Source organism: Anolis sagrei, chromosome 2, assembly GCF_037176765.1.
Source record: "Anolis sagrei isolate rAnoSag1 chromosome 2, rAnoSag1.mat, whole genome shotgun sequence".
NCBI lineage: Eukaryota > Metazoa > Chordata > Lepidosauria > Squamata > Dactyloidae > Anolis > Anolis sagrei.
This window is the reverse complement of record NC_090022.1, coordinates 24391145-24412486: the sequence shown is the minus strand read 5'-3', so window position 1 is coordinate 24412486 and position 21342 is coordinate 24391145. Positions and strand designations below refer to the sequence as shown.

General features: G+C 43.5%; 1 protein-coding gene across 1 annotated transcript; it reads right to left on the bottom strand.

Moving 5' to 3' along the window:
- Nucleotides 1-11947: 11947 nt before the first annotated feature.
- GVQW3 (GVQW motif containing 3) lies at nt 11948-17061 on the bottom strand. Its single transcript, XM_060759319.2, has 2 exons — nt 16779-17061; nt 11948-13299 (listed from the first exon to the last, which is right to left on the bottom strand). The coding sequence occupies exons 1-2, from the start codon at nt 16818-16820 to the stop codon at nt 12730-12732; spliced, it is 612 nt and encodes a 203-aa protein (XP_060615302.2). The 5' UTR covers nt 16821-17061; the 3' UTR covers nt 11948-12729.
- Between the last annotated feature and the right edge of the window lie 4281 nt (nt 17062-21342).

Genomic DNA, 21342 nt, shown 5'->3' with positions numbered 1-21342 from the left:
AGAAAACCAAAGTGCTGTTCCAGCAGTCACCAGCCGTCCCCTCTCCAATGCCAGAGATACAGCTTAATGGTGTAACATTAGAAAATGTCGACCATTTCCGCTACCTTGGCAGCCACCTCTCCACCAAAGTCAACATCGACGCCGAAATACAACACCGCCTGAGCTCTGCAAGTGCAGCATTTTCCCGAATGAAGCAGAGAGTGTTTGAGGACCGGGACATCCGTAGGGAGACCAAGGTGCTTGTCTATAAAGCTATTGTCCTCCCAACCCTGCTATATGCCTGTGAGACGTGGACTGTCTACAGATGTCACATGCAGCTCCTGGAACGTTTCCATCAGCGCTGCCTCCGGAAAATCCTGCAAATCTCCTGGGAAGACAAGCGGACAAACGTCAGTGTGCTGGAAGAAGCAAAGACAACCAGTATTGAAGCGATGGTCCTCCAACATCAACTCCGCTGGGCCGGCCACGTTGTCCGGATGCCTGACCACCGTCTCCCAAAGCAGTTGCTCTACTCCGAACTCAAGAACGGAAAACGGAATGTTGGTGGACAGGAAAAGAGATTTAAAGATGGCCTCAAAGCCAACCTTAAAAACTCTGGCATAGACACTGAGAACTGGGAAGCCCTGGCCCTTGAGCGCTCCAGCTGGAGGTCAGCTGTGACCAGCAGTGCTGCAGAATTCGAGGAGGCACGAGTGGAGGGTGAAAGAGAGAAACGTGCCAGGAGGAAGGCGCGCCAAGCCAACCCCGACCGGGACCGCCTTCCACCTGGAAACCAATGCCCTCACTGCGGAAGAAGATGCAGAGCAAGAATAGGGCTCCACAGCCACCTATGGACCCACAAGGAAACCCATGATGGAAGACCATCTTACTCGTCCAACGAGGGATCGCCTAAGTAAGTAAGTAAGGGTCCGTAGGTGACTGTGGAGCCCTATACTTGGTCTGCATGTTCTCCCGCAGTGAGGGCATTGGTTTCCAGGTGGAAGGCGGTCCCGGTTGGCACGTTTCTCCCTTTTGCCCTCCATCGTGCCACTTCAAATTCTACAGCACTGCTGGTCACAGCTGACTTCCAGCTGGAGTGCTCAAGGGCCAGGGCTTTCCAGTTCTCAGTGTCTATGCTAGAGTTTTAAAGGTTGGCTTTGAGCCCATCTTTAAATCTCTTTTCCTGTCCACCAACGTTCCATTTTCTGTATTGTCGAAGGCTTTCATGGTCAGAATCACTGGGTTGTTGTAGGTTTTTTCGGGCTATGTGGCCATGTTCTAGAAGCATTCTCTCCTGACGTTTCGCCTGCATCTATGGCAAGCAACCTCAGAGGTAGTGAGGTCTGTTGGAACTAGGAAAAAAGGTTTATATATCTGTGGAGTGACCAGGGTGGGACAAAGGACTCTTGTCTGTTGGAGCTAGGTGTGAATGTTTCAACTGACCACCTTGATTAGCATTTGATGGCCTGGCTGTTGTTTGGTGTGGCTTGTTAGTGCCTGGAGCAATCTTTTGTTGAGAGGTGATTAGATATCCCTGATTGTTTCCTGTCTGTTGTTGTGCTGTTGCAATTTTAGAGTTTTTTAATACTGGTAGCCAGATTTTGTTCATTTTCATGGTTTCCTCCTTTCTGTTGAAATTATCCACATGCTTGTGGATTTCAATGGCTTCTCTGTGTAGTCTGACATGGTGGTTGTTGGAGTGGTCCAGCATTTCTGTGTTCTCAAATAAAATGCTGTGACCAGGTTGGTTCATCAGGTGCTCTGCTATGGCTGACTTCTCTGGTTGAAGTAGTCTGTAGTGCCTTTCATGTTCCTTAACTCGTGTTTGGGCAATGCTGCATTTGGTGTTCCCTATGTAGACTTGTCCACAGCTGCATGGTATAAGGTAGATTCAATTTTCTGGTTTTGAGTTCGGAGTAGAGTAACTGCTTTTGGAGACGGTGGTCGGGCATCTGGACAATGTGGCTGGTCCAGTGGAGTTGATATTTGTCCACTTGTCTTCCCAAGAGATTTGCAGGATTTTCCGGAAGCAACGCTGATGGAATCGTTCCAGGAGTTGCATGTGACACGTCTTGCAAGCGTATAGCAGGTTTGGGAAGACAATAGCTTTATAAACAAGCACCTTGGTCTCCCTACAGATGTCCTGGTTCTCAAGCACTCTCTGCTTCATTTGGAACAATACTGCACTCACAGAGCTCGGGCGGTGTTGTTTTTCAATGTCAATGTTGACTTTTGTGTAGAGGTGGCTGCCAAGGCAACAGAAATAGTCCACATTTTCTAATGTCACATCATTATGCTGTATTTCTGGCACAGGAGAGGCATAGGCTGGTACCTGCTGGAAGAGCACTTTGGTTTTCTCAATGTCCAATGACTGGCCAAACTTCTCCTCCTGGAGCCCTTCCATTATGCATATTCCCCAATGGTGGTTGTGAATAAGGAAAGGGAGTGAGAACAGGGAGAGCGGCACACTGAGGGCGTGAATATACGTCGTAGTTGCATTTTGTGTAAGTATAGAAAGGAGAGGGTTAGGATAAAGTTTACGGTAAGGTTAAGGGTTAGGGTTAAGGTTAGGGTAAGAGTTAGGATTAGGTTTGGGTGTTAGGCTTAGGCTAAGGTTTAGGGTAAGGTAGGGTAAGGTTTACAGTGTCCCTTATTGTTCATGCCAGTAAGGTAATGCTCAAGATCCTGCAAGGAAGACTCCAGCAATACATGGAGAGAGAGAGAATTGCCAGATGTACAAGCTGGGTTTAGAAAAGGCAGAGGAACGAGAGACCAGATTGCCAATATCCACTGGATAATGGAGAAAGGCAGGGAGTTTCAGAAAAACATCTATTGCTGTTTTATTGACTATTCTAAAGCCTTTGACTGTATGGATCATAATAAATTGTGGCAAGTTCTTGGTGAGATGGGCATACCAAGCCACCTTGCCTGTCTCCTGAGGAATCTGTATAATGACCAAGTAGCAACAGTCAGAACTGACCAGGGAACAACAGACTGGTTCAAGATTGGGAAAGGCATACGGCAAGGTTGTATCCTCTCACCCAACCTATTCAACTTGTATGCAGAACACATCATGCGATATGTGTAGCTTGACGAATACAAGGCTGGGGTGAAAATTGCTGGAAGAAACATTAACAACCTTAGATATGCAGATGATACCACTTTGATGGCCGAAAGCGAGGAGGAACTGAGGAACCTTCTAATCAAGGTGAAAGAAGAAAGTGCAAAAGCCGGGTTGCAGCTAAACATAAAAAAACCAAGATCATGGCAACAAGAATGATTGACAACTGGGAAATAGTGGGAGAAAACATGGAGGCAGTGACAGGGTTTGTATTTCTAGGTGCAAAGATTACTGCAGACGCAGACTGCAGCCAGGAAATCAGGAGACTCTTACTTCTTGGAAAGTGAGCAATGACCAATCTTGATAAGATTTATTTATTTATTTGGGGCTTTTATATCCCGTCCTATCTCAACCTCCGCAGAGGGACTCAGGACAGCTAACAAATTGGCACCGATGGCGTCCACATCAAACATAAATCTACAATTTAACAACAATGTAATAAAACAGCAATATAAGCAGTATAAACAGTATAAAACCACATGAACAATATAAAAGCAATATAAAAACAGACAATAGTCAGCGGTCACAGATTTGACTCATTATTCAAAGGCAGTACATCAGTTCTATATAGATCAGCATGTTAGCAAGTCAGCCTACTTTCTAAAGGCCTGATCCCATAGCTAAGATGTTACTTGTTTCTGGAAGGACAAAAGGGATACAGCCGATTTAATCTCATTCAGGAGTTCCACAGCCGAGGGGCCACCACAGAAAAGGCTCTGTCCCTTGTCCCTACCAAACGCGATTGTGACAATGGGGGGAACAATGAGCAGATGATCTTAGGGCCCTAGGTGGAACGTAGCCAGAGATACGTTCGGACAAGTAAACTGGGCCAGAACCATTAAGGGCTTTATAGGCCAAAACCAGCACTTTGAATTGTGCTCGGAAGCTAATAGGCAGCCAGTGGAGTTGGCGTAACAAGGGTGTTGTGCGCTTCCTGTACCCAGCCCCAGTGAGCAGCCTGGCTGCTGAACGTTGGACTAGTTGAAGCTTCCAGGCAGTCTTCAACTAGTGAAGATAGTGAAGAGTAGAGACATCACACTGGTAACGAAGATCCGCATAGTCAAAGCAATGGTATTTCCCGTAGTCACCTACGGATGTGAGAGCTGGACCATAAGAAAGGCTGAGCGAAGGAAGATAGGTGCTTTTGAACTGTGGTGTTGGAGGAAAGTTCTGAGAGTGCCTTGGACCGCCAGAAGATCCAACCACTCCATACTTCAGGAAATAAAGCCCCACTTCTCACTGGAGGGAAGGATATTAGAGGCAAAGATGAAGTATTTTGGCCACATCATGAGAAGACAGGAAAGCTTAGAGAAGACAATGATGCTGGGGGAAATGGAAGGAAAAAGGAAGAGGAGCCGACCAAGGACAAGATGGATGGATGGCATCCTTGAAGTGACTGGCTTGACCTTGAAGGAGCTGGGGGTGGTGATGGCTGACAGGGAGCTCTGGCGTGGACTGGTCCATGAGGTCATGAAGAGTCGGAAGCGACTGAACGAATGAACAAAAAACAAAAGGGTAAGGTTTAGGGTTAGGATTAGGGGTTAGGGTTAGGTCTATAGTAAGGGTTATGGTTCAGTTTAAGGTTAAAGAACTCTTACACTCTTTCTATAATATCTGTCTTCGTCACGTGTTCCATTCTGCATTGTGCAAACAGTGCTCCCGAAGGAGCAAAGCAGAAACAGCGTAACGCTCTGAGCTTCTGGACCCGGCTTTCATACTATTATTACCCAGCCATATAACTCAGAATATCAAGGCAGATAATCCACAATGTCTGCTTTTAAACTGGGTTATCCGGCGGGGCAATGGGATAAACCACTGAGCTGCTGAATTTGGGGTGAGCTCCTGAGATTAGCCCCAGCTTCTGCCAACCTAGCAGTTTGAAAACATGCAAAATGGGAGTAGATCAATAGGTACTGCTCCAGTGGGAAGGCCCAGTTTATCTGTCCAAAGATATATCCCCTTATGAACCACCTAGGTCTCTAAAATCATCTGAGGAGGTCCTGCTCTCAGTCCCGTCTCCTTCACAGATGCAATTGGTGGGAACGAGAGACAGGGCCTTCTCAGTGATGGCCCCTAGGCTATGAAACGCCCTCCCTAGGGATGTTATATCGGCCCCGCTCCCTCCTAACATTTCGAAAAAGAGTTAAAACCTGGCTTTTTGAGCAAGCATTTGTAAACGCAGTGTAACAGGCTAATTTAGATCCACGGAACGATTGGACAATGCGACTGGAAAATGATTTTAGTAATGAGACGCTGAGGACTTGTGATTTCAGTAAATAAATAAATTTCATTGTTTTTATTGTTTCTACTGTTTCTATATGGCTTATATTAATGTTTATAATTATATTTTATGTAGTTGGGGGCATTGAATTATGCCAACTATAAACTGCCTTGAGTTGACTTTGGGCTGAGAAAGGCGGTATATAAATATGGTAAATAAATAATGAACAGCGTTCCATGCAGTCATGCTGGCCACATGACCTTGGGGGCATCTATGGACAATGCCGGCTCTTTGGCTTAGAAATGGATATGAGCACTACTCCCCAGAGTCAGACACGACTGGACTTAATATCAGGGGAATACTTTTACCTTTATCTATCTGCTACATAATCCTGGTCAATGTGGATTTTAGACAGCTGTATGGAAGGGACCTCAGGTGATGGCTCTCCTTGGTGCTGTTGCGCATCTTCCTACCCCTCATTGGGTTTTCATGGCAAGGTTGGTTTCCTTGGGGTTTGCCCTAGCCTTCCTCTGAGGCCCCATTTACACAGGATCTACATTGTCCTACCATGCAGTATGAACGTGCAGCTATACCTACACCTGCAGTGGCATCAGAGGGGGAAGTTCTTTTATTTCAGTTCTGTCAGAAATCGTTGTCAGCTCAGCCTCAGGCTGGATCTACACTGCCATATAATCCAGTTTCTGAAGCCATTTGGTCTGCATTGAAGTGGATTATATGAGTCTACATTGCCAGATTATCTAGAGTCAGAAACTGGATTATACAACAGTGTAGATGAGTCACAGTTAGGGTTTGGGTTTGTGTGTGTGTGTGTGTGTGTATCAGGAGTGACTTGAGAAACTGCAAGTTGCTTCTGGTGTGAGAGAATTGGCTATCTGCAAGGACGTTGCCCAGGGGACGCCCGGATGTTTGGATGTTTTACCATCCTTGTGGGAAGCTTCTCATGTCCCCACATATAGTACAGCTTGGAACTGCATTCTATGATCTGTGTAGATCCATATACTGTAGTTTAACTGGGTTATATGGCACTGTAGATCCAGCTTGAGAGGGGGTACATCTACACTGTAGAATGATGTTTGACACCACTGTAATTGTGGCACCTTGATGCTATGGATTCATGAAAGTGGTGGAGCCCCCAGTGGTTAAACCCTTGTGATGGCAGGACTGAAGACCGGCAGGTTGCAGGTTCGAATCCAGGGAGAGCGCGGATGAGCTCCCTCTGTCAGCTCCAGCATGAGAGAAGCCTCCCAAAGGTTGGTAAAACATCAAACATTTGGGAGTCACCTGGTCGATGTCCTTGCAGACGGCCAATTTTCTCACACCAGAAGCGACTTGCAGTTTCTCAAGTCACTCCTGACATGGAAAAAATGGTAGCTTTACAAGGCACTCTCTACCAAAGACTGCTGGTGCCTCACCAACTACAAATCCCAGGATTCCACAGCTGTTGCACTAGACCCTGAAAAACCTTTTCCAGGTAATCCAGTAAGTAGTTTATTTAAAGACTAGCTGTTCCCTGCCATGCATTGCTGTGGCCCAGTCTGTGTATATGTGTTTTGTGTGGGTATATATGTCTGTGTATATATAGTTGTCTATATGTGTATTTATGTGGTTATGTGCATGTGTTGTAACGTATTTTTTATTTTTTGGCTTTTTAAGTCTTCTCTGCTGTGTTTTTCAGTGTTTTATGAGAGATGGTCACTCGTTGGCCTGATAGGTGTATTGTGTCCAAATTTAGTGTCAATTCGCCCAGTGGTTTTTGAGTTATGTTAATCCTACAAACGAACATTACATTTTTATTTATATAGAAGAGTACTGTATATATAAAATATAAACATAATATAATTTAAGAATTAAAGTCCTTAAATTATATTATGAAGCCTGTGGATTGACATGCTGCCAAGGAGGCTATTCAGGTCCTGAACCGTTGCTTGGCAGCTGTGACACTCTGGATAAGAGAAAACAAATTGAAATTGAATCCAGACAAGACATTGGTACCGTACTCCTGATCAGTCGAAAGGCCAAACAGGGTATAGGTGTTACATCCTGAAAGGCTATAGTTAGGGCCTTATCATGTATTTTATCCGTTTTTCTGAGCCAATGTTTTCCCCGTCGGCCCAATCCCCTTGTGGTTATACAATGCATCTTGAAAATAATAGCTCCAGGCCTCACCCTGACCATTAGGTAAACAATGTTTGCACTTTACCCACTCCCTGGACCTAGTCAACTTCGTTGTGTCAACCCAGTCTTCTCTTAGTTGTCAAGACTCACTTTGGAATCTTAGCCATTGGAAGCTGAGCTGCCTAATGTAATGAGTATCAGATTGGTTTTAATTTAAATATGTGTGATTGTTATATAGTCCTATGTTTATATATTTTTTAATGTTTTTGTATGTTTTCATGTCGGTAAGTGCAATGCTTATCATGCTGGAAACCACCATGAGTCCTGCGCAGAGATAGAGCAGTATACAAATAAAGGTTTATTAAAAGTTTATTATGGTGGGAACGAGAGACAGGGCCTTCTCGGTGGTGGCTCCTCAGCTGTGGAACTCCCTCCCTAGGGAGATTAGATCAGCCCCCTCCTCCCTGACCTTCTGTAAGAAAGTAAAAATGCAGCTATTTGAACAAGCCTTTGAAATCTAGTGCAATAGAGAAACATGGAATTGTGTGAAATTGAATATTGTAACAACTCAGGCGGTGATTTTGGATAACGAGGCTAATAGTGAAGGTATTGGTTTTACATGGTTTTATATGTATCTCACCCTATGACCTGTTTTTATCCCTGCATCTGGCCCAACCCACCTTGCTTCACTCTTTGTCCTTAATTTTTACTTTACTTCATACACTGTGTTTTAACCCACTGTTATTTTTCTCTTATTGCTTGCATTTTATTGTTTTTATTGTTTGTATTTTATTTTAGTTATTACTAGGATTGGTTTGGTTCAGTCGGAATCTTCATAACTCAGAATGAATTCTGATAAAATTCCTTTTCAAAGCAATTTCGAAGCAATTTGGGAAACCCAGAAGTATCCTTGCTATTTTGAAGCTTTTTCCACCATTTCTCTTACAAATCAGTAAGTGAGTCGGAAGGTTTCCTTTCCCTCACTTTCCTTTCTCTCCCTCCGCTTTTAAAAACTGCTCTGGAAGGCTTCCCCTCATTCCTCTCTCTCTCTCTCTCTCTCTCCTGCCACTTTAAAACCACTTTGGAGGGCTTCCCCCCACCCTTTCTGGAATAAAACAAGTAAAGTCCACCCATTGAAACAGGAAATTAAACTTTGAAACCATTAATGAAGGATTTGGAAGTCTCGGAAGTTTTGAACAGTTTTGAACTTTTTTTCCTGTGAAAATTGAAATTGACTTTACATCCGAAACGAGTTTTGAACCATTTTTTTAAAATCAAACAAGCCTAGTTATTACTGCTGTATTATTTTACTTGTTTACTGTATTGTTCGGCTTGGTCTCATGTTAGCCGCCCCGAGTCCCTGAGGGGAGATGGTAGCGGGATATAAATAAAGTTTAATAATAATAATAAAGGTATTATTATATGTATTTTATAATTCTGTTTTAAATGGGGTTTAAAGTGTATCATGTCAAGGCATCGAATGGCTGCCTGGTAGCAAGCTGTCTTGAGTCACCTTCGGTCTCCAGAAAGGTGGAATAGAAATATCTTAAAAAAATAAGTAATAATAAAATTAAAGAGTGGGCTACCTTAAAGAAGACAAAAATGTTAGCGTTGGAAGGACTTGACCCAAGAGCCGGATGGCACACAAGTATATGGCACGGGAAAAGGAAAATTAAGAAGAATTTTGGCAATCGCTTTATAAGATCAGAATTGATAAAAAAAAATGGGGAAAATATAAAAACAGAATTTATCTAAAGACACCACTCTGGATTTCCTCAATAGAAGCTCTCCATAGAAGAGAACTGGGGCAGGACAAATGGCTCACTTATAAGGACACAATAAAAAAGCAAAATGGAAAGATAACATTAAAGACACAAGAAGAGATCAATCGAATAGATAAAGACTTATACTGGTTCCAATATAGACAAATAAGAGAAAGGTTCAATAGAGACAGGATTATAGTCTTTATGGAGAAAGATATATTTTGGGACAAAATAATGATGACAAACAGGAAGTTAATAACAAAAATTTATCAAAAATAACTAGAATGGACGACTGAAACAGAATAAGTAAACTTAACTTAGGTGCTCCCTCATAGCCCAAGAATGATGGTCTTCCAAGTGTAGAGTTTTGGCGTAGTTGTAGGTGGCTGTGGAGCCTTATTCTTGATCCTCATGTTCTTCTGCAGTGAGGACATCAGTTTCCAGATGGAAGGCGGTCCCGGTCAAACCATTTTTCGTGGCTTGTTTTCCTAAGTTGTTCTTTGTCAAACGTTGCAGCTTTTTCTCTAGCCAGATATTTGGTTGCACACTCTCAGGCTCAGAAAATCCCATGATAGGGTTGCTTTAAGTCAGAAATGATGTGAAAGCACCCAGCAGAACTTCTTGCCTGTCCAAGGAAATGAGCATGATGATGAAAGAGAAAGATAGCTGTGTACAGGAGGGAAGAGTGTTCTTAAACTGGGTTCCCCTTACTTTTTAAAGACTTGCCAGACTTTGACTTTAATTTAATAAATATGAGAACAAAGGAATGGTTGTAGAGTTCTCACGGGACTTTGACTTTTGAATTTTTTCCAGAACACGATGCTTGTTTCTGCTCAATGCCTCCCATCAAAAGGGCTTCTACAAAGTGACGAGTGGCGTGCCATAAGCAGGGTTCCGTCCTGGGTTCGGTCCTGTTCAACATCTTCATTAATGACTTAGATGAAGGGTTAGAAGATCATCAAGTTTGCAGACGACACCAAATTGGGAGGGATACACAAAATATAGAATGGTAAAATAATTGAACACAGTGGGCAGGGCCAAATGCAAGGAATTATAAAAACCCAGGGTGAGATAGGTAAATGGAGTAGTGTGTCTAGTGGGAGACAAAAAGGTGGCTAAATATCGTTAGAACTACAACTCCCAAGATTCTATAGCATTTAGATATGGCAGTCAAAGTGGTATCAAACTGCATTATTTTTATAGTGTATATGTATCTAGTAAGCACCGGGATTGTGGCGCAGCTGGCTGAGTGTCAGCTGCATTAAGATCACTCTGACCAAAAGGTCATGAGTTCGAAGCCAGCCCGGGCTGGAGTGGGTGTCCAGCCATTGTGTAGCCCGTTGTCGACCTTTGCAACCCGAGACAGTTGCATCTGTCAAGTAGGAAAATAAGGTACCACCTTGTGTGGGAGGCTTCAACTGGCATTCAACTGGCATTGAATGTTTGCCATATATGTGTTTACTGTAATCCGCCCTGAGTCCCCTGCGGGGTAAGAAGGGCGGAATATAAGAACTGTAAATAAATAAATAAATAAATAAATAAATAAATAAATAAGCTTTCCAGTTCCTCAATATTCTCTCATTTTCTGATTGACTAGGTGAAGAATTCTGTTGAACTTGAGAGATTAATTCAGGCAATATTGTTGCTAGTCGTAATAGAGACAAAGTGCTAACAGACTAAATTTGGAATTTAAATTATTGCTGTGAAATATTTTTGACAATGGAACTTCATATTTTCTCAGTGGGAATCAATACATATTTGCTCAGTGATTAATCGAATAACTATTGCAGGATTAACACTATACTATACCACACTAACTCAGGAGGGAGCATCAAGAGTTTCAATGGGATGTAACTTCCAGGTAAATTTAGAATACAATTGCTTTTCTTTACCTGGCAATCTGACAAACATTTACAATTTTGAAGGACATGAGACATCTATTGCATATGATGGGGCTCAGCCTAGAGCCTCAGTAGAACAAGCTAAGACATGACAATCTCCAAATAAAAAATCTTAGTTTAATCAGGTTTATTTATGGACTGTAACATTTTGCATAATTGGTAAGAATAATTAAAGGGATATGCATCCCTGAGGAGGAAACTATTCACATATTAAGACAACATCTATCTGGGGGGGGGGGGGGGGATGTGTGTGTGTGTGCCTATCCCTTGTCTACTGGAAATAAACCTATCACAGGTAAGACCAATGCTCATTTTTCCAGCAGATGGACGGACATCCTGCAGTCTGGGACTACTCTGAGCTTCCCCCTTCAGATGGGCCAGTACTGGCTCCCAATATTTATTTATCCATCTCATCTTACAGAAAAAGTGTGTAATGATAGTATTATTTCTTATTGATATTAAATAATGAAAGTAATAATAATTTGAACACATTTTGGAACCAAAGCGACACCAGTTTGGTTTAGTACTTTGAGCGCTTGGCCACAACCCTGAAGACCAGGATCCAGATCCCCATTCAGCCACAAAAACCACCGATTCTCAGAGGAAGGCAATGACAAACTTCCTGCAAGTAAATTGTGCTAGGAAAAAAATCCAACGTATGATCAACTATGGTTATAAATTACTTTAAGGCACACAACAACAAACCCCATGGTATATATGGAGAGGCTAACAGGAACTCCCCCTGACTCCAAGCGCCATGCAGCTGTTGCTAAGAGTGGGGTTCTCCCCTCGACTTGTGCAGTAGAAACCTCAGAAGTGATCAGAATTAATGAAAACGTTTTTATTGAACATACATACAATTGCAGTCTATCCCCTTCAAAACAGGCTATTTGTGCCTGACTACAGCAATTCCATATTATAGAATCATACAAGTTGGAAGAGATCCCAAGGGCCATCCAGTCCAACCCCATTCTGCTATTGAAAGCACCCCCAACAAATGGCCACCAGAAGATATTCCTCTGCTCTGAGGTAGCATATTTCACTGTCAAACAGCTCTTACAGTCAGGAAGTTGTTCCCAAGGTTTAGATGGAATCACTTTTCCTGCAATTTGAATCCATTGCTCTGTGTCCTCATCTCCGGAGCAGTAGAAAACAAGTTTGCCCCTCCTCAATGTGACAACCTTTCAAATATTTAACCAAAACAGTGAAAGAAGTCTTCACTAGAGATGTTGTTCAAAGCCCTCACCACGGCTGCATGGATATTTCCAACCGTCCCAAATTGATATCTATGGAAATGGGTTTAGAGCTCAGGGAATAACAAGAAATCGCACAGGACCAATATAAGGTTGTACAGTGGTTGGGGAAGTGTTGTCATATTGTTTTGAACCAAAGTCCCTCACAGAGAGCAATCTCTGACTTAGCACACTGGCATGCTGAACAAACCATGTGTTTGCAATTAAACAGCAGAAGTGTACAACTCTTGCTTCTCAAAGGATTGAGTACCTGTAGGTAAAATCTTTGATACACCATCTGTCTGGGTGGCAGACTCCTTGTGAACAATTCTCTTTGATTAAAAACAAATGAGCATAGATTGGACTCTTGATCTGCTTATTCAGTCTTTGGTTGAGTTGACTGGGAAGTGTGCCACTCTGAAGTTTGTTTTTCAGCTGTGGGATCATACTCAAAAACCCATGTTTCATCTCCAGCTATCAGTCGCTGCAGTAAGTCAGGCTCACTTGACACACGACCCAAGAGTTCATGAGAAATCAACACATGATTGTTTTTTTGTTCATCTGACAAATTCTTCGGGACCAGTTTCGCACAATTTTTTCTCATGTGCAGATCTTCCGTCATGATTCGATGGACATCCGTTTTCGGTAGTCCTACCTTCTCTGCGATTAACCGCACATTCAAACCTCGGTCCCTATCCAGAACTGCCTTCACACGAGACACATTCTCCTCCGTTCTTGCAGTTGAAGGGCGCCCAGCACGCTGTTCATCCTCAACGCTCTCCCTCCCATCCTTGAATGCCTTGTGCCACCTGAAGACTTGGGCTGAAGACAACACAGCATCCCCATAAGCTGTCCTCAACAATTGCAACGTTTCAGAGCCAGATTTTCCAAGTTTGACACAGAACTTGATCGCATATCGCTGCTCCAAACTCCTCTGCATTTTTGCCTGTAAAAAAACACAAAAACAACTTTACACTTTGCTTCAAAGGCACCGACTCAACCAAGGATGTTCAAAATATATGCTTGGGTTTCCCTTCCATCTGCCTCAACTGCTCTCTTCATTCCTGCCTCTTCTGCTCTGTGCAAATCATTCTCTTTGCCTTTGACTCAGTCCATGTATGTTAGGCTTTTAATAGCATTTTGGTCCAGTGCAGTGAAGCCATACTTATGATAGACAGAAAAAAAGCTTCTCTTAATTATTTGCGTTGCTATAACATTAACTTGCACAGCATTGGCAGGGGCTGTCTCCGCCAGGGGCGGAGGGAGCGGAACAAAAATGGCCCCCAGACAGGTTAGAGTTTTTGTTAGGTTTAGTTGGTGGGATGGGGAAGTTATGGAGAGGAAATACTATGGGGTTTTGGACAATGAGGCTAACAATAAAAGTATTGGATTTATATATTGGTTTTATATGTTTTTTAAAAGATCTTATTGTACATACTTTTTAAAATTCTGTTTTAAATGTGGATTTAAGTGTATATTATTAAGGCATTGAATGGCTGCCTGGTTGTAAGCTGCCATGAGTCACCTTCAGGTTCAAGAAAGGTAGGATAGAAATATCATAAATAAATAAATAAATAAATAATGGCGTTGACTCTGTATTTACTTTTTTGTTGTCTATTTTAGTTTTGTGTTTTTATTTTCAATTTCTTGGGATTTAACTTACTTTAAAAAAAATTTTTTTTTTATAAAAATCATTTTAAAACCCTACTCACTGATATCAAACTGGCTTGAAAACAGTCCACATTAAAGGGATCTAGGAATCTTAGGAGACCACAAGCTGAACATGAATCAACAGTGTGATGTGACAGCTAAAGAAGCCAATACGATCCTAGGCTCCATCAAGAGGAAGTCACAGTCTCACTCCATTCTGCTTTGGTAACACCTTACCTGCAACAACACAGTATCTAGTCTGGGCACCACAATTCAAAAAGGGTACTGACAAGAGGAAAGGTGTCCAGAAAAAGACACCCAAAGTGGTCTCGAAGCCAAGCCCCATGAAGAATGGCTGAAGGAGTTAGGTATGTTTAGCTTGAAGGAAAGAAGAATGAGACAGAACATGAGAGCCATGATTAAAGATATGATGAGGGAGAAAGCTTGCTTTCTGCTGCTCTGGAGACTAGGACAGGGAGCAATGGATGAACACCGCAGAAAAGAGATTCCACCTAAGCATTTGGAAGAACTTCCTGATAGTTGGAGGTCTTCAGCAGTAGAATATGATGCTGCCTGGGAGTGTGATGGAGTCTCTGCCTCTGGGGGTTTTAAAGCAGAGGCTGGATGTTCATCTGTGCTTGGATTGTGTTTTCCTGCCTGGCAGAATGGGGTTGGAATGGATGGCCCTTGGGATCTTTTCCAACCCTAATCTTACAATGTAGATGCATCCCTGTTCCCCAAACTCTAATTTAGAGGAGTAGGCTTTTATGCTTTCCCTTCCCTATGCTGGTACTATTCCTTCTCTCTAGAAATCAGTGACTGAAGCACACCCTCTGCTGGTTAAGATGTCTCTATTTCTCCCATGCAGAAATAGAAACTAGCTAGGCCACAACATGCTTCTCAGCCATTAATTGGTCTTTCCCACATTTGGAGTGCTGTTTGGCAACTAGGAAAAGGGCTTGTGATCCCCCTTTTCCTCTCCCACTAGTTCTCAGTAATTTTTGAGACAGCCATGGGCAACAACATCCTGAAGCCAAGTCAAAAAATGGCTGTGTCCTACTCCCTTTTTTTTTAGTCTAACATAAGACAGTGTTTCTCAAACTGTGCTCCTCCAGGGGTTTTAGAATTCCGCTCCCAGAAATCTGAGCCAACTTACCAGCTGTAAGGAATTGTGGGATTTGAAGTCCTAAACATTGGGAGGAGCACAGTTTGAGAAACTATGACATAAGATAACACTTTCCTAGTTCCAACAGACCTCACTATCTCTGAGGATGCTTGCCATAGATGCGGGTGAAACGTCAGGAGAGAATGCCTCTAGAACATGGCCATATAGTTCGAAAAAACTACAACAACCCAGTGATTCTAGCCACGAAAGCCTTCGATAAAACACTTCCCTTTTATCCTGATCATTTAGTCCATGTACCAAACCGAAAACCCATGAGCCAAATCTGGACAGATGTGTCATTTTATGAGACCTTCCAAATGCGGGATTATTCCTCATCATTAGACATCATAACTAGAGATGGGCGTTGGGGCACATAACATCTGGAAGGCTGCAGTTTATTCTGCTTAGTCAGGAGTTTGCATTTAGATGCTTAGAAACATAGAATTGGAAGAGACCTCATGGGCCATCTAGTCCAACCCCCTGACAAGAAGCAGGAAAATTGCATTCAAAGCACCCCGACAGACGGCCATCCACTCTCTGTTTAAAAGCTTCCAAAGAAGGAGCCTCTACCACACTCTGGGGTAGAGCTCCACTTCTGAACAGCCCTCACAGTCAGGAAGTTCTTCCTCATGTTCAGGTGGAATCTCCTTTCTTGTAGTTTGAAGCCACTGTTCCGTGTCCTAGTCTCCAGAGCAGCAGAAAACAAGCTTGCTCCCTCCTCCCTATTACTTCCTCTCATGTATTTATATGCGGCTATCATGTCTCCTCTCAGCCTTCTCTTCTTCAGGCTAGACATGCCCAGCTCCTTAAGCCGTTCCTCATAGGGCTTGTTCTCCAGACCCTTGATCATTTTAGTCGCCCTCCTCTGGACACATTCCAGCTTGTCAACATCTCTCTTCAATTGTGGTGCCCAGAATTGGACACAATATTCCAGGCGTGGTCTAACCAAGGCAGAAGAGAGGGGTAGCGTGACTTCCCTGAAACTAGACCCCTACTGATGCAGGCCAAAATCCCACTTTTTTTTTTGTCACCACATCACATTGTTGGCTTATGTTTAACTTGTTCACGAGGACCCCAAGATCTTTTTCACACATACCGCTCTCAAGCCACGCATCCCCCGTTCTGTAGCTAGTAGGCTTGTGGATGTGATGCCTAACTTTAAAATGTCCTATAACCTTTGCCCAACCTCAGAGTCACAAGTGCTGTTGGGTTGCCACTCCCACTATCCCCAGTCTGCATGGCAGAGAATCAAAAGGGATGGGAGTTGTCATTCAGTAACATCTGGGGACGCAAACTGGGCAAAAACTAAAGAGTATCAACCACTATGTAAAACATTTATAGTTGGGCAACCATAAAGCTTTGGATTCTAGCTCCCAGAAGTCCTGGTCAAATGCATCATGAAAAGTATAATCCAGGCCTGGGCAGACTTGGGCCCTCCAGGGGTTTTGAACTCCAACTCCCAGCATTCCTAACAGCCGATAGGCTGTTAGCAATGTTGGGAGTTGTCGTTCAAAACCCCTGGAGGGCCCAAGTCTGCCCAGGCCTGGACTGAGAGAGCCCCTTCCCTTTGTATGCTGACCACACAGCCCTCGCGTCTTTGGAGCACTCACTCTGCTCCTTCCCTCGTCCTGGGCCTGGTTCAGGCGGCGCATGCGCAGAGGGGCCTCTCCTTCGCCCAGCCTGGCTCCCCCTCGCCAGCTTCCTCCGCTTCCCGGATTCCCCTTCCTCCACGCTGGGATCCCTCCTCCGCAGGAACCAGGCGAGGCGCGGAGAGAATTCAGGCCTCTACGTTTGCCCTTTGGTTAAGGGAGGGTTGAAAGCCCAGAGCTCAAGGGAGATGCGAGAGGAAGGAGGGCAGCTCCAGAAATGGAGAAGCGGAAGCAGTAGAGACACCGGAAGTCCCGTCTTTCTTTCTCTCTTCCGGTTCCAGCTGCAGGATGTCCCGCCCCATCTACTGGGAGACTTGAAGAAGGGAGATGCATTGGCTGTGTATGTTTGAATCGTCTATTCTTTTAGTTTTGCCCTACTGAATGTTTAGTCTCCCCTCCTCTTTTCTTTCCTTCTCCCCTTCCCTCCCTCCTTTCTTTCCTCCCTTCTTTTATCCTTCCTTTCCTTCTTTCCCTCCTTTTTCTTCTTCCCTTCCTTCCTTCCCTTAACACCTCCCTCCTTTCTTCCTTTTCCTTCTTTCCCTTTTCTCCCTTTCTTTCTTCCTTCCCCTTTTCCCTCCCTGCCCTCTCCTTTCTTCTTTCATTCCCTTCCTTTTCCTTCTTCCCTTCCCTCCCTGCCCCTCCCTTCTTCCTTCCCTTCTTCCTCCCTTTTCCTTCCTTTTCCTTCTTCCCTTCCTTCCTTTTCCTTCTTCTCTTTCCTCCTTCTTTCCTTCCTTTTCCTTCTTCCCTCCTTGTCTTCCTTTTCCTTCTTCCCTCCCCTTCCTTCTTCCTTTTCCTTCTTCCCTTCCCTCTCTCCTTTCTTTCCTTCCCCCTCCCTCCCCCCTCCCTTTTCCTTCTTTCCCTTCCTTCGTTTTCCTTTTCCCCTTTCTTCCTTCCCTTCTTCCCTTCCTTCATTTTCCTTCTTCCCTCCCTGCCCTCTCCTTCCTTCCTTTTCCTTCTTCCTTCTTTCCCTCCCTTCTTTCCTTTCTTTTCCTTCTTCCCTCCCCTCCCTTCTTCCCTTCCTTTTTCTTCTTCCCACCCCCCATCCTTCTTTCTTCTCTCATTTTCCTTCTTCCCTTCCTCCTTCCCTCCTTTCCTTCCTTTTCCTTCTTCCCTCCCTTTCCTTCTCCCCTTCCTTCCTCCTTTCTTTCCTTCCTTCCCCTCCCTCCCTCCTTTCTCCCTTTTCCTTCTTTCCCTTCCATCCCTTTCCTTCTTCCCTTCCCTCCCTTCTGTCCTTTTCCTTCTTCCCTCCTTCTTCCCTTCCTTTTCCTTCTTCCCTCTCTGCCCCCTCCCTTCTTCCTTCCTTACATTCTTTCTTTCCTTCCTTCCTTTTCCTTCTCTTCCTCCCTCCTTTTTTTTCTTTTTTCCTTTCTTTCTTTCCTTTCTTTCCTTTCCGTTTAACTGCCATGGCTCGGTGTGGTGGAATTCTGGGAACTGGAGTTTCACAAATTCTTTATTTAGCTCAGTGGCTACCAACCTTTGGTCCTCCAGGCATTTTGGACTTCAACTCCCAGAAATCCCAGCCACCTTGCCGGCTGTAAGGAGTTGTGGGAGTTAAAGTCCAAAAACCTGTAACGGTGTCAAACTGCGTGCATTGTACAGTGTAGATACATCCTTAGGCAGGGTTGCCTAGCATTAGAATTGACCTGAAGGCAAATAACAACTCCACACACAAATATTTTAAGTGAGTATTCCTAAATAAATCCTATGGAATCAAATCTAAACCACGTAACAAAAAACCTAACTGTGCATTTTGGATGGTGACAGCCCTCCCGTTTCCACCTGCTGTTACAGTTAAATGCTCAAAACCACAACTGCTATCTGGAGAATGTTCAGTACCAACTCTTGTTAAGAATATGAAGTGTTGGGAAAATTGGGAATTATTGTATGTCTTGTTTATGTGATTGAACAGTTTCTTTGGGGAGAGATTTCCTAAACAGTAACTGCAAAGTTTCCCCCCTGCTCCTGAATCTCTGGGATAAAATCCCTGGGGGGGGGGGGGGGGGGAACAGTCATTAGATGAAGGGGAAAAAGCCAGACCTCTTTTCCACATTCTTTTCTTTATTTTAATGCCTTAGTATTACATGTTTGTAAAATTATCATCAGCCTTCACCACAAAAGGGATACATACATATATAAAATACAAAAACGGTGTTACAAAAGTATAAAGGGAAGCACCTGGCCATATGGCCATCCCATGAACTGCATAGAATGTTTTCATAGGCAAGGAATACCCAAAATGGTTTTGCCAGTGTCTTCATCTGAAATGTATCCCATAGCACCTTTGTGGTCTCCTAACTATCGAACCAGGGCTGACCTTGCTTAACTTCCAAGATCAGACTGGATCGGGTCCCTTAAAACAATATAAGTTAATTTCTTCAACTATGAGATTTAGATTATTACATCTACTTTCAAGTGCAATTGAAACATAATAGGTAGACCAGGGGTCCACAAACTTTTTAAACAGAGGGCCAGGTCACAGTCCCTCAAACTTTTGGAGGGTCGGATTATATTTTGAAAAAAAAACAAACCAATGAATTCCTATGCACATTGCACATATCTTATTTGTAGTGCAAAAAAACTATACACAATACAATAATTAAAATAACAAATATAAATTTATTAGTATTTCAATGGGAAGTGTAGACCTGCTTTTGGCTGATGAGATGGGATTGTTGTTATTGTGTACTTTCAAGTAGTTTCAGACTTAGGTTGACCCTGAGTGAGGGCCGGGTAAATGACCTTCGAGGGTCGTATCTGGCCCCCAGGCCTTAGTTTAAGGACCCCTGATGTAGACAATATTCAACACATAAATTTCATACAGTAAAAAAACAAAAAAACAACAACACTGCTGGTTTAAGACTATGGCCCCTTTCATACAGCTGAAAAAAATCCCACATTAACTGCTTTGAACTGGGTTATATGGCAGTGTAGACTCATATAACCCAGTTCAAAACATATATTGTGGGATTTTCTCCCTTGATAATCTGGGTCATATAGCTTTGTGAAGGGGTCCTTAAATGTATGGCTCATGTTGGCTCAGGCTCCAGGGAATTGGAAAGGGTGAGAGTCAGCTTTGTGCTCAGGAATGATATTGTGCAAAGTCAGAAATTGTGTCTGCTTGGCTCTCACTTTCCAAGCACCTACAAAAAAGTACAAATGGGAAAGATACCCTATTAATAATATATTTCTCCCCAAGGGGGCTCAGGGCAGATATTTGATCCCATTTATACATTATTCCTCCCCAGGCCTCACATATGAGGTTTATAAAGTATTGCTAGGGAAGCCCTTGTGTGAAATGAGCCATGCCACTCTCTTATCAACACCAGCACCATGCACTATGCCTACATTTATTTTATTTCACTCTACTGCTGTAATACAAGTAATCTGCCTAATATTCCATTCAATATTAAAGGAATCTTAATATGCTTAATATGCATAGCCCTTGCGCTATGCTACTCTGCTGCCGAGTATGCATGCCCAGTGTGGAACACATCTCACCACACTAAAACAGTGGATGTGGCTCTTAATGAGACATGCCGCATTATCACAGGGTGTCTGCGCCCTACATCACTGGAGCAATTACACTGCTTAGCCAGTATTGCACCATCTGACATCCGCCGGGAAGTAGCAACCAATAGTGAAAGGACCAAGGCAGAGACATCTCCAGCTCATCCCCTGTTTGGGTATCAGCCGGCACGTCAACGACTTAAATCTAGAAATAGTTTTCTAAGATCTACAGAGACACTCACTGGAACACCTCAGCAAGCGAGAGTCCAAAAGTGGCAGGCTCAAACCCAGAACCTCAATCTGTGGCTGATACCAAATGAGAGACTCCCCCCGGGCACACAGAGGACTGGGCGACCTGGAAGGCACTGAACAGACTGCGCTCGGGCACCACGAGATGCAGAGCCAACCTTCAGAAATGGGGCCACAAAATGGAATCCTCGACATGCGAGTGTGGAGAGGAGCAAACCACTGACCACCTGCTGCAATGCAACCTGAGCCCTGCTACATGCACAATGGAGGACCTTCTTGCAGCAACACCAGAAGCACTCCAAGTGGCCAGATACTGGTCAAAGGACATTTAACCAACTACCAAACTCACAAGTTCTGTATTTTGTCTGTTTGTTTGCTTTGTTCTGTTAGAAATGTAATATAATGGACTTGTTGCTCTGACACGACAAATAAATAAAATATGCTAAACAACTTATATTACATTGAAACAATGTCCACCCTAACCCCCCTCTGCTACCTATAAAATGAGGGGAAAAATAAGCTTAAAAGTGACTTCCCATTTTCCATCCCAAAGACATTTCTGTAAAACTGATTACCTGTCTTGCTATTATATAATGATTAAAATCTTAATTCCTAACTTAGGTAAAGGTAAAGGTTTTTCCCTTGACATTAAGTCCAGTTGTGTCCGACTCTGGGGGTTGGTGCTCATCTCCATTTCTAAACTGAAGAGCTGGCATTGTCCATAGACACCTCCAAGATCATGTGGCCGGCATGACCCTAACTTACAACT